General features: G+C 39.7%; 1 protein-coding gene across 1 annotated transcript in view; it reads left to right on the forward strand.

Moving 5' to 3' along the window:
- The window catches only part of asic4a (acid-sensing (proton-gated) ion channel family member 4a), a 98,988-nt gene that overhangs the window by 72,289 nt on the left and 14,320 nt on the right, over window positions 1-12,379 (forward strand). The window contains exons 2-5 of the mRNA XM_067603216.1: window positions 4,941-5,085; window positions 5,468-5,595; window positions 5,730-5,883; window positions 11,945-11,998. Of these exons, the coding sequence (XP_067459317.1) occupies window positions 4,941-5,085; window positions 5,468-5,595; window positions 5,730-5,883; window positions 11,945-11,998 (481 nt within the window). The remainder of the gene's footprint in view (window positions 1-4,940; window positions 5,086-5,467; window positions 5,596-5,729; window positions 5,884-11,944; window positions 11,999-12,379) is intronic.

Raw genomic sequence — 12,379 nt, forward strand, 5'->3', positions numbered from 1 at the left:
AAGTGATTCCTGCAGGTTATTTAAAAGGAAAAGTGCCGTACGACTGCCAGATCACAGTCATGAAGAGGTTTTGTCAGGGTTTACCCCACTAGGGATTATGAATTACATGGTAAGGGGTTGGTCTCTTAATGCATTTAATGTGGAGAGACGGAGAATGAAACGAGGCACTTAGGGAGAAAAAACACTGGCAAAAGACATTATGTGTCTTTTGCCAGTGTCATAATGAATTCACATGTAAGTAATTATAGTAAGGTCATAATTGGTGAGATACAGTATATGCAAATGACAGTCAGGCATCTTTCCAAAATTTGTTGCCAGACAAGGGCTTCATATTAAAGGACGGGTTCACAATTTTTCCAGTGTGTCTTAAAACAACAATCAGGAGCCCAAATGAACATTGAAGCTGTTTTTTTCTTGCCGTAATCTTTCTTGCTGTTCATACTGACCATTAGAAGATCCCTTCATTATGCATTTATAATATAAGTGATGGGTGCCAAAATCCACAGTCCTCCTTCTGTGCAAAAACATGCTTAAAAATGTATTTAAAGCTAATATGAAGCTTCAGTCAAGCTTCATGAGTCAAATCAAGGCAATATCTTTCAACGTTACAATCTTTTTAGCATCAAAGTCCCTCTTTCTGTTACTGTACTTCCACCGCAGCTCAACGGGGAAACACTGTCTGAGGAAACACAAGGGGGAAATTTGATGCTAAAAAGACTGTAAATGTGGCAGATATCCATTTGATATGACTATCTCTGACTGCTGAAGCCTCATATAAGCTTCAGTTCAACCTTTAAATGCATTTTTGCACAAAATGACTGTGTGGACACACTGTGGATTTTGGCCCCAATCACTTACACTGAAAATACATTTGAAGAGGATATTTTAATAGCCAGTGTGAACAGGAGGGACTATTACAGTGAGGAAAACCTCTTTCAGTGTTTATATGGGCATTTGACTGCTGTTTTAAGACAGACTTCAAAAATTGTAAACCTACAGTATCCGTTAATGCATTTATACTTATTATTTTACTTTCACTATCTCTATGTGAAATTTATTTATGTAGCCAGAATCACATATTTATCCTACAGGCCTTTACAGGGTGAACATACTGTACAACACCCTCTAGCCATAAACCTTCAATTCGGACAAGGAAAAACTCCACACAAAAAAACCTTTCATGGGAAAAAAAGGGAGGTTTCTCTTGGCACACATGGCAGCTTCATTATATTTTGCCCAGAGCTCCAGAAACTGACCAGCACTCATATTATACTGTAATGTCCTTCCAGTTAGTTTGTGGTAATTTGATTAAACAAATGTATTTTTAGGAATGTGCACCATGTAAACATAATATCAACTGATATGATGAATGTCTTCGGGCATGCAGTATTACTAAATTAAACTGAATCAAGCTAATTGCTACACAGTGAACCTGGGGACCTCACAGAAGTTGCCCACTTTGCCCAGCTGGCGATCCAGCCTTTAGCAGTAGAATAATTATATGAAGCAAAAATAGTGCAAACATATAATATTAAGTAAATTCAAAGTGTAATAAGAAGTTTATGGCAGAGTGTAAAAGTGTCTGTGTGCAGACCTTCGACCACAGAATATTGCATACTTGAAGCATGTTTTGATCTATTTTCCATTATCATCTACAAGTCTGTTGAATGGGATATTGCTCAAGGCTTCCAAATGACAACAAAGTGAACGCTGCTACAGTAAGTGTCACAATAATTAGCTCTTGTATACAACTTGAGTTACTCACAGGAACACAATACTTCTTTTCATTTGGTTTGTAACTGCCATGCTGCTGCTCTGTTTCAGCTTGTCAACAGCGGTGCCAAATCCCCACTTGGAAATTGCCCAAGTTAGTCCTGTTACCTTTGCTAAATTTGGTGCAAGGTGTAACAAGAGAAAAATGCTCCATCAATCACACTGCAGATGGAGAGCGGAATAAGGGGCTACAAAAGCTGAGAAATAAACCAGTGGAAGCTCTGCCAGCAAGCATTTCCTGGGTGAGATGATGGGAAAACTTCGCTGTACTCTCCGGGGACATCATTTGTGAACACTCCGACGTCCTCCAGAGCCCAAAGTTTTAGAGCGGAACCCAGGTGCTTGGTCGGGGTGTTTTGAGCATTTCTAAAGTGAAATCCTCCTTTGCCTCTGTTGCCTGCTCCATCAGATAAAGTCTGCCTGCCGAGGCTTAAGTGTGTCAATGAACGGGGGGGAGGATCAATGATAAGTGCAGCTTACCTCCTCAACTGCTCCGCACCAGCCAAATAGAGATTAAACCATTTCAACCTAATAGCACATGTCAGTCAAAAGTCACACTTGAATACTTAAACTCCCTTTCCTGGCACCCCCGCCCCCACTTTGCCACCTCCCATTTTCCTATCACACTGAATGGAAAGATACTGTTATTTACCCAAAAAAAAAAAAAAAAGAAAAAAAAGCTAAGTGGCTATTAAAACTCCCTGAGTAAATTTTCACCATGAGGGTCCCTTTGTACCACACCAGAGCCTGAGCGGAGATCTGTCATTATGTCAGCCATTTCTCAGAATCCTCCACTAAGACTCACTTTGAAGGTTGCCATTTGTAATGTATTCAAAAACAAACGCATACGGTACAATAGTGAACATGCTTGCACACACATACACACAGATCAAAAGCCTGGAGGCCTATTACGGATAAAATAAAGGCTGTCCTTCTAAACATCACAGTATTGTAAACGGTAGGCTACTCATTTCTTGCTCTAATCACTGTTGTGGATATTGCTAAATTGTCTACTGTTTCAGAGAATTACTTAACTGAACCCCACAACCGTGGCTTTGATTTGTTGTTCAGCCATCTCAGATGTGAATGCACTCTGTGGTCTGTAAATGAGAGCTTGTGTTGTTCCACCAGCATCCCTTATTTAGACATCACAGCACTCATTAGGTGGATCAAGCTGATATCAAAGTCAGAACATAGACGTCTGAATGCTGGGACCGTCACAGTGTCTTTAATGATATGTCTGCCGTCTATTCAACTCGATTGTTATTTCACTGTCATTTCTCCAGCGCCTTGTCGGTTGACCTCTGCTGCCATGTGATTTCCTCGGCTTAATACATTCATCTCTGTGTTTTATTTAATGTTTGGCCAAAACGAATCCAATATGTTACTTGTTTTTTTTTTGCACTGTGGTTATAAAAGTGTTTCATTTAGCCGAAAAAGCGCTACTCTCAAGGAGGGTAGTTGTTCAAGGGATCAGCATGTGCATTTCACTCTCCAAAGCAGATTTTCCTTAAAACCAGGTAAAACTAGAAATTCTTTTGAGGACATTATCGCAGGTATCCTCCCACATATAATTTACCATTCACTATGCCCTGCACCCCTCAGTTACCGTTGCTAATCCTGTCAAGATTTCCATTCATGCGCAGCATTTATGTGCTTCACAATGACGACAGTGGCAGATTTACTTGAATTTCTTGGTAATGTTTGAAACCAAAACCAACCAACCAATGAAATGCTGTCTCTGGCTTTTTAATGTTCCCAGCTCACTTGTTTTAAAACAAAAATATTGTACAAGTGTCTTTATATATGAGCTCATATGTAATATTCATATAATTTGAATATTTATAATATATAAAAATATGCTATGTGTGCCACATCCTCACCAGATGTAAATAAAGACATTGTTTTTGTACTGCAGTGAGCTAATTAGTCCTTGTAGTGTATGTATGATATGGAAAAAAGTAAGATCAGACTGTCTTTTAATTCCAATATAACCATGTTATGAGGCTTTTACAAGGCTTTTAGGATGAGGGCTAACCAATGTGTTTGGCAAATGTAACGCTAACTCAGGTCAAGTTGGCTGGTGTTGCTGGATTATATACTTCACTAAATCCAATTAAGAGCAGGACAAAGTTACTAATGTTAGCCTAAAAAACTGTTATCGTAACCCTACTAACTAATGTGGCAAGTTAATAATTTGGCCTTGGAAGTAACATAATGGTTACTACTGTAGGTACTGAGCCAGACGTGCTAATGATTGCAGCTTTCATTTAAGCAGATAAACATACAGTTTAGTCCATTCCTAAAGCTTTTACTCATGGGTTTTTAGTTTTTGAAAGGCTAAAAAAAATAAAAAATACATTCCCTTCCACACTCTTTAAATGCAGAGTATCACTCTTGCTAGAGTCCCATGCACACTGCTTCAACGTAGAGAAATCCAAAGCTTGACAGACTCACTGTTCCTAATTACAGTTGCTAAATAATAATCTAACAAATGCTGTTATTTGGGAGGGGACTAGGGAACGGTCAAATGAATAGTTTGAAATTAGTATTGTGTCCTCTGTTTTGGATTTTGGTGGTGTGGCTTAAGAACCCTTATGTATAGTAGTTGTAGTAGTAATAGTAATAATAGTATAATAGTCCCTTTAAAACTCAGACAAGATAGTAGATAAATGACTTGTAAGATGGGTATTTTCTGCAGTGCAGCAGTTTAGATGAGAGGCATAAACAAAGAGATGATGTGTCCCCCACAGAGACAGCTCCTCTGATAGGTGCTGACGTGATAGCTCATTTCAAGCGGCCTCTCTCCAGTTGTCTTTTGTTTTCTTTTGAAGGAAGATTAAAGAATCTCTTATGCCATTTGATATTTCTGTGGGATGGTAGCACTATTGAGCAGCAGTGTGCAGGTTTTGTCTGGTGGGTGTTGGGAATTAATTCACATACAGCTTATCAGAGTCCACAGGGGTCTAAGACAGCAGACTGCATTCAGAGGTTTGCGGGTAATATTCAGTGACTTACCAAGGCAGAGACTCAGCTTGTTTATTTACTTTTTTCTCCATATCTCTGCCTTCATTTCAATGCACCGCTAGTATGAGCTTGTCACAGCCAGTATGTGGACTTTGTCATGTTTATGGTGATGTTCATGATAGGAATCTATTCTCTTCTAGGTTTACACCAGATATGGGAAATGCTACACTTTTAATGGCAACAAGACCACATCCAGGAAAACCAAGCAGGGCGGAATGGGAAATGGGCTGGAGATCATGTTGGATATCCAGCAGGATGAGTATCTGCCCATCTGGAGAGAGACAAGTAAGCCTCAAAACTATTTGTCCAGTGTAATCCTATATGCTACAGCATGAGGTACCTCTGCTGGGGTTTATATGAAAAATTCCCTGCCTCCATTTCTCTGGGTCACACACTGTACATAATTCATTCTTTTGATTGCATTCCTACTACCTGAAAATGTGATTTATAAAAAGGAAGTTCCTGAACAAAATACACAACCTGAGATTTGTGCTTGCATTGTAGTTGTCACATAATGTTAATCCCTACTGGCTTATTTTTCAAACATGACAAAATATGGTTTGCTGTTAGCATCAAACCAAGTCCAAGCTGTCAGATGAGACAGCTGAAATCCCCTTGTACTCTCCCTTTGCAACACTCCATGCTCGTGCTCTGTTTCATTTTGAAGATGAGACCTCCCTGGAGGCTGGCATCCGAGTTCAGATACACAGTCAGGACGAACCTCCCTACATTCACCAGCTGGGCTTCGGTGTCTCTCCGGGCTTTCAGACCTTTGTTTCATGTCAGGAGCAGAGGGTAGGTCTTCCTCATCTCAGCCCCCCACCTGCCCCCCCCAACCCCTCCCCTCCCACCATCAGATTACTATTCCCCCTGCAACAGTTCACCTCTGCTGGCTCAGACTGGGGTCTAATAAATCTCTGTGTGCTTAGCTGACCTACCTGCCCCAGCCCTGGGGGAACTGCCGATCCACCAGCAAAGAGAAGTTCCCAGGATATGACACATACAGCATCAGCGCCTGTCGTTTGCTCTGCGAGACCAACGAAGTCCTGCGAGTGTGCAACTGCAGGATGGTGCACATGCCTGGTGAGATCACTCCCTATGTTGTATTTACACAGGTGTCATGGAAAATGAATTTGTGCACATGAATTACTCATATTCACATTTTTTTTATTAATCTATTTATTTTTTACAGGGATATTGCACATTAAATCAATATCACTGTAAATGTGCCAGTGTTAGCCAAAATGCTAATTATCAGCTCTTAACCAGATGTTAGATTTGCCATTAAAGATTGAAACAAATGATTAATTCATGCTCTCACATTAAAGGGGCACTTCAACAATTTTATAAATACAGTTTAGTTTTTTGAGAGGAAGTTTTTATTCAAATCAAGGGTCTAAGGATAGAAGATGTGGTGTGCTGTACAGCTTGTAAAGCCCTCTGAGACATATTTGTATTGATGATATTGGGCCATATAAATAAAAATTGATGTGACTTAAATTGACTCGTCATGAAGAATCAAACTGGAGGGTGTAAAGGTAGAGTCAGTCATTATGGAGAAAGATTGTTGATATTTGAACTAAACACCTAAAAAAAATACACCCCTCCCTTGGGCTCCTTCAGAAGCTCCGCCCCCCAAATTCATGGACACACATTGCCAAGGCAACCAACGACCAAAAGAGAAATATGGCGGAATCCAGAGCAATGCGTCAGCTGTAGAGTCACTTCAGTTCCTCTCACACATAATCACGAGCGGAAAAAAAAAAATTCGTCTCATGTGAGCTCAACAGTCCGTCCACACTCTCCGCCTCTCTGCGGCCTCCCCACTCCTCACTCGACCCGCGTTCAGCGCCTCGTCCACAGAAGCAGCCGTCTGTCAGCAGCGGCCGGACAAACTGCCTTCACCAGGCTGACTGACAGCGGGAAATTACTGAACCAAAATAGTTTGCATGTCAGTTCCACAGGAAGAAATCGCCAGTGTTTCTATTCATTCATTCATATTTTGATTCATTGATACGGTTATAAAGTTCAAAGCACATACACAACAGGATATTTGTGTGATGTAAACAGCTGTCTGCTCCGATTAAATGCGACAGAAATAGACTCTGAATATAAAAAAATGCAGGGGATCTCCATGAGACTGTCTCGGATTCAGTGTGGATTGATACATTTGATAAAATGGAAGCATGTCTGTTCCGTAAGAAAACATTTTCTACGTGAATTGGCCACAGCCTCTCTCTCTCCAGTTCGCCAGCCCTCCCCCACCATTCAGCAGGTTGCTGGAGATGGGAGACTGTCATGTCCTCATACAGACAGCTGCTCTGATGACTTCCTTCTGTTCTGTGCACAAACGCCCCCTGCTGATTGGATATTGGATGGAGTAGTGTTGTGTGGCTCGCTCTGAGTCACTGTGTTTACATGCCCATTTACAAAGCCAGTGCTGTGTATGGACAAAATATATTTTTTCTGCACACACACAGAGCAGACAGCTAACAGACTGTGAGGAGGTATTCGCTGAATTTGACAAAAAGTGTTTTGGATTAGAATTGTTGACTCTACCTTTAAAGGAAGTGGACATTTAGCGGACGCCAGGGTCTAATGAGAGACACTATTGAGTTGCATTATGGAAATAATAGGATTCTGCATTTTTGGAACTTGACTAAAAGTTTTCCAACTTCATGGTAGTGCAATACTAAATTGCCTTTAATGTTAATGTTTATTGTAACAGCAGGGACTGAGGACAAATAACTGAAAACTAGAATTCAGTGAATTAGTGGTTAGGACTTGGAAAGAGATGCACACAAATCCTAGACTATTCAAACAGAGAACTGTTTAGTTTCCTGTAAAAAAAACCCCCGGCAGAGTATTCACACGATATTATTATGACCGTTTGTGCAAAACAAGTCAACGTTTTTGGCCCACTTGAACAATTCCAGCACAGATATAATTTGGCTGCCACATGCCTGACCTTGATGCTTGACATCTGGAGTATGATGCTCTTCAGCAGTGCTGGCAGCTCGCTGTCTAGAGACACTTTAGGTTAAAGTCTCAATGAGTTTTGGATCCTTTTGCTGATCCATCTCAGCTGTTTGGAAATTGTTTTGTTTTGCTCCTGTGGCGCTCCTCAATTTTTATGATTATCACTGGTTTTAGTTGTTCTGATGTTAAGTTTCCACTGGTGTATAGAAATATATCTAAGGTAAATTCAGGGGCATCTTGAAGTCAATTTTTTGGAGGAGGCACAGTTTTACAATGCATATGTTAATGTTCACACCAAACCAAATTGCTACCAGTAATTATCTGCTTAAGCTTTTATGTTTATAATCAAACGTCCCCTTATCAGTAACTATCTAGTACTAATGACACGTATTAACGCTATATTGCATTTACAAGAAAATGTGGGAAATGGGAAAAGGCTTTAAACTCAGGGGTAATGTTAGCTGGCTAGCCAGCACTGCCAATTAACGTTAAGTAAATAAAGCACAGAAACATGTAGCTACTGTTTTTACTTACACTATTTAGCTCTTGACTCTTTGTCAAAAACTACAACAAGCTAACACTCATGTGAATTATCTGTGGGTTAAAGTTAAAGCCACTGATGCTTAAATCACTTTAAATAAATTCTGAAGCTCTTAAGTCATTTACACATTCATTCAAGTCATACTGTTTTATGGCATGAGCTGAAATTGGTTATTCATACCTCACACTGCAGTTAACACAACTGCAATTTGCGGTGATTTTACACAACGTTAAATACAGAACTCAGATGATAAAACAGGATGTTTTGTGTGTCTGGTAGTCATTCTGTTAGGACCCCACTCAAGTAGTATCCCTCCTCAGCTTGGGGATAACAATGCAAAGGTGAGTCTGACAAACACAAAAGATGTCTAGACTCACTCAGCGTGTGCGTCATCATGGCCAGAGTGCATAAAGTCGAGAGGCAAGTCACTGAATGCAAGCTAATTGTTTGATGCGTCTGACAAGTCGGCCTGTTTTGGTTCGTAGCATTTAAAGTTAAGACAGGAAGTTTATAAATTTATCCATGAATCATTTTAGCTTCCACATAGTGCATGTGACATTTGCAGTATTATTCGGCACAGATGTGAATAAACAACACAGAATGAGACATTTCATATGAGTAAAACAAGTTTTAATATTAATTTCACCGCATTCTGATGTAACTTAGCGGATGCATAATGGCATTTCGGCAAAGGAAATCCCCTCACCATGCACCATGCTATGAAAAATAAATGGCAAGGTTGTCAGGTTACACATTTACATATCAGTCACACATTTCAAGCCTCCATTTGCAGGCTGTAATGGCCGGACCAAAGCTGTGGTCTGATCTGGAGAGAGAAATCGCAACAAATCATTTGATCTTGACAGGCTGTGAAGCAGACACACTTCTAATCAGTTTGTGTGCTCTGCAGGGTGAATGTGCCTACCTCACTACAAGATCGAGGTCGTGTCACGGTAACCTATGAGTTCACGATTTTGGGAAAACTAGTTAAGATGGCTGTTTACTTACTTTTTGTCATCCGCACAGACTCAGGCCTACCCAAGATTACAGTATTTGTTGATTACAGTGTTTTGACAGTTGCGTTGCACAGACAAAGTGTTATCAGGTAGGTTCAGTGTTTTGCACAAGACAAGATCAGTTAGTGACCTAACATGTTATGCCCATTATATCCCATCTAAATCTATAACAAAGGCCACTGTCTCACCAATCAGCTGTCTGGAGAATTTTTTTCAAATGAATGAGACAAGTAAGAAAAAAGACTCTTAGGAGGGGAAACTTTTGAATTAATAGATAGTAAGGACTGTTCACAGAGCAGAGGTGTTTAGAGAGAGCAGCAGAACCACTTTGCTTTCCGTGATGATGTATTACATCAGATACTGTATTTATTATATCAGATATAATAAATGTGGAAGCTTTTCCAGGCCATTTGCCCAGTCTGGATTTAGAAGAGTGCTTCTGTCAGGTAGCGGGTAGCTCACATTAGTCCGCTGCACTTATCAGTGGTGAACACAATTTATTGTTGCATGTTAAGTGCGATGAAATTCCTTCATAGGGTTCCAGAGACCAATTGGTTCAAAAGCTCGCCAAGGGAGCATGAGGCCAACCTGTGAATTGAAAATCTTTTTTGCACCCTCGATGTGCCCACACAGTACTGTGTCATTGAAACGGAGGAGCACTGTGCCTTACGCAATTTATAGTATCTATTTTTTTCCACCAGCAGTCCTCTAAAGCTGCAGCGATGCATTTCTCATAGTTATAATTATCATCAAAATCATTATAGCAATATTATCAAAATCATTGTAATTGTTTGCTTTTGAGACAACGACACAAGTGTTTAGAGTCCTCCTGCTCACTGACATAATCCAGCAACTGTTCATAGTCTGCTTGCCAGGAAATTGTCATCAGCATGTGTTTACATAATCCCACATTTGTTTACAGTCTGTCGCTTCTAATTTTTCCATTCTTTTGTACCAGTTTTATGAGTCTCTTTTGTGTGTTTATGTTTTTTTGTCCTTTTCAGCTTCTGAATCATATTGTTGTTGATGCTGTTTTCATGTTGTTGTTCTCACCACCACCAAGGAGGATAGGTTTTTAGTGACATATGTATATATCTATGTGTGTTTGTCAGAAGGATAACACTGTAACAAGATTTTTTATACATTTTGGTGAAACTTCAGGCCGTGGGAACAAGTGATTAGATTTTGAAGTGAACTGCACAACCATGTGGCCATTTATAAGGCATCTTGTGCTTTCACTTATATCTCTTGTACTGTGAGGCATAGAAGCAAAATTGTGTTTTCCTAGATTTGGTTGGCTCAAGATTAATATTTTATTATTCCAGTCTATTTCTATATTTGGATGACTACCCAAAAAAGCTATTAAGTTGTTCTTGTTCTTGATGTGTGGACAGTAGGGCTGGGTATCATTTAAAAAAATATGACACCAGTACCAATACCAGTACCCTTAAAGTGGTACCAATAGAGTACATCATTCGATACCTTTTGTTTCTACTTCATTCGATGCCCCTCATGTGAATGGAAGCATTCAGTTGTGTAAAATGCCACCGCTCCTCCCCATCTAAATGATTTTTACACAAATACATTTTGAAAGTGTTCAAATTATTGAAATATTTATTTTTGTTACCTCTAAGGATACTGAACTGCCAACTCTGTCAAATAAACCGCACTCGACTTCACCACCACAGACTTTATGGGTTGTACCTGCTGCAGTAGTGGGCCAATCTAAGGTTGCATTAAATCTAAGAATGCTTGCAGTGATTGGCTGCGAGCAAAACCATACAAATAGTCATTTTTTCTAGCTCTGGGTACAAAAAGGATGGAATGCAGGTATTGTTTGACTGATGAAGTTTCGATACTACTTGGTACTGGGTTATTTCAGTCGACATCTTAAAGGTATCAAGTAGCGATACCCAGCTCTAGTGGACAGCAGATAAAGTCACTGTACAGATTTTGCTTCCACACTCACAATTTCTAAAAATAAAAAAAACAAGATGATTTTAAGTCTTTTTTTTTTGATTGATAGATTAAAGTTGATTTATTTGGTGTCAAATCAATGCAGGTTATTTCTACTCTTTGAGGAAAAAAAAAAAAAATAAAAATAATAATAATAAAAATAACGTCATACAGAAGTGGAAAGTGTGTAAAGACTACTAAGTTTATCAGACATTATTTCACTGTGTGTTGATTAACATTTCTTTGTGAATGGGAAGGAGACTTCCACAAAACATTAACCCCATGGTCATTTCACAGACAGACAAACACACCTCTGCCAATTAATTGTGCTGCTGATGAATACCTGTCATTAATGGACTGGGCAAGATGTTTTGTCTGCGAGAAAGTGAATCATTGATTGGTTTTTAAAGACTTTCTAAATATGCCTCACGGGTGGAGCCAGCATGCTCCATTTCTCAGTGCAATCAAGGCCAGACATCCACGATGGCCCACGCTCCATGGATGGAAGTCATCCTCTGCGTGCCTGCTTTCATTTGGAGATGAATGATAAGCTATGTGTTGTGTTGTTCACAGCCACGGTTCCTCATTGCAGCAGACACGGGTCACTGATCATTTCTGATTGATCAGACTCATTTTCTGTTCTCCTCTCCAGGAACTGCAGATATCTGCCCTCCCAGTAAAATCAACTGTGTTGACAAAGCACTCGGTAAGAAACAATCTTCCTTCATTTCTTTTCTCATTACAATTGATTACCCCAAAGGGAAATGGAAACACAATCAGTAAATATGATAAGGATTTTTTTTTTTGTAATACAAATACCTAGAGGTAGACTTAATACTTTGAAATGACTTTTTCTCGTTGTGATTTAGTCACTTTAAAGCTTGATGACTGTTCTACCTCTATTGTTGAACTATTAATATTAAACCGACGCTCCATTCCTGCATATCTGCCTCCTCCCACCCTTGGCCTTGACTCCAACTTCACTCTCCTCTCCTCCAGCAGACATTGTGACTGAACAAAAAGGCGCCTTGGTTTCAAAGGCATTATGGTTGCAGTAAAAAAGACATTTTTTATGGTGTAATTATAA

This window comes from Thunnus thynnus, chromosome 11, assembly GCF_963924715.1.
Source record: "Thunnus thynnus chromosome 11, fThuThy2.1, whole genome shotgun sequence".
In the NCBI taxonomy this organism is placed as follows: Eukaryota; Metazoa; Chordata; class Actinopteri; order Scombriformes; family Scombridae; genus Thunnus; species Thunnus thynnus.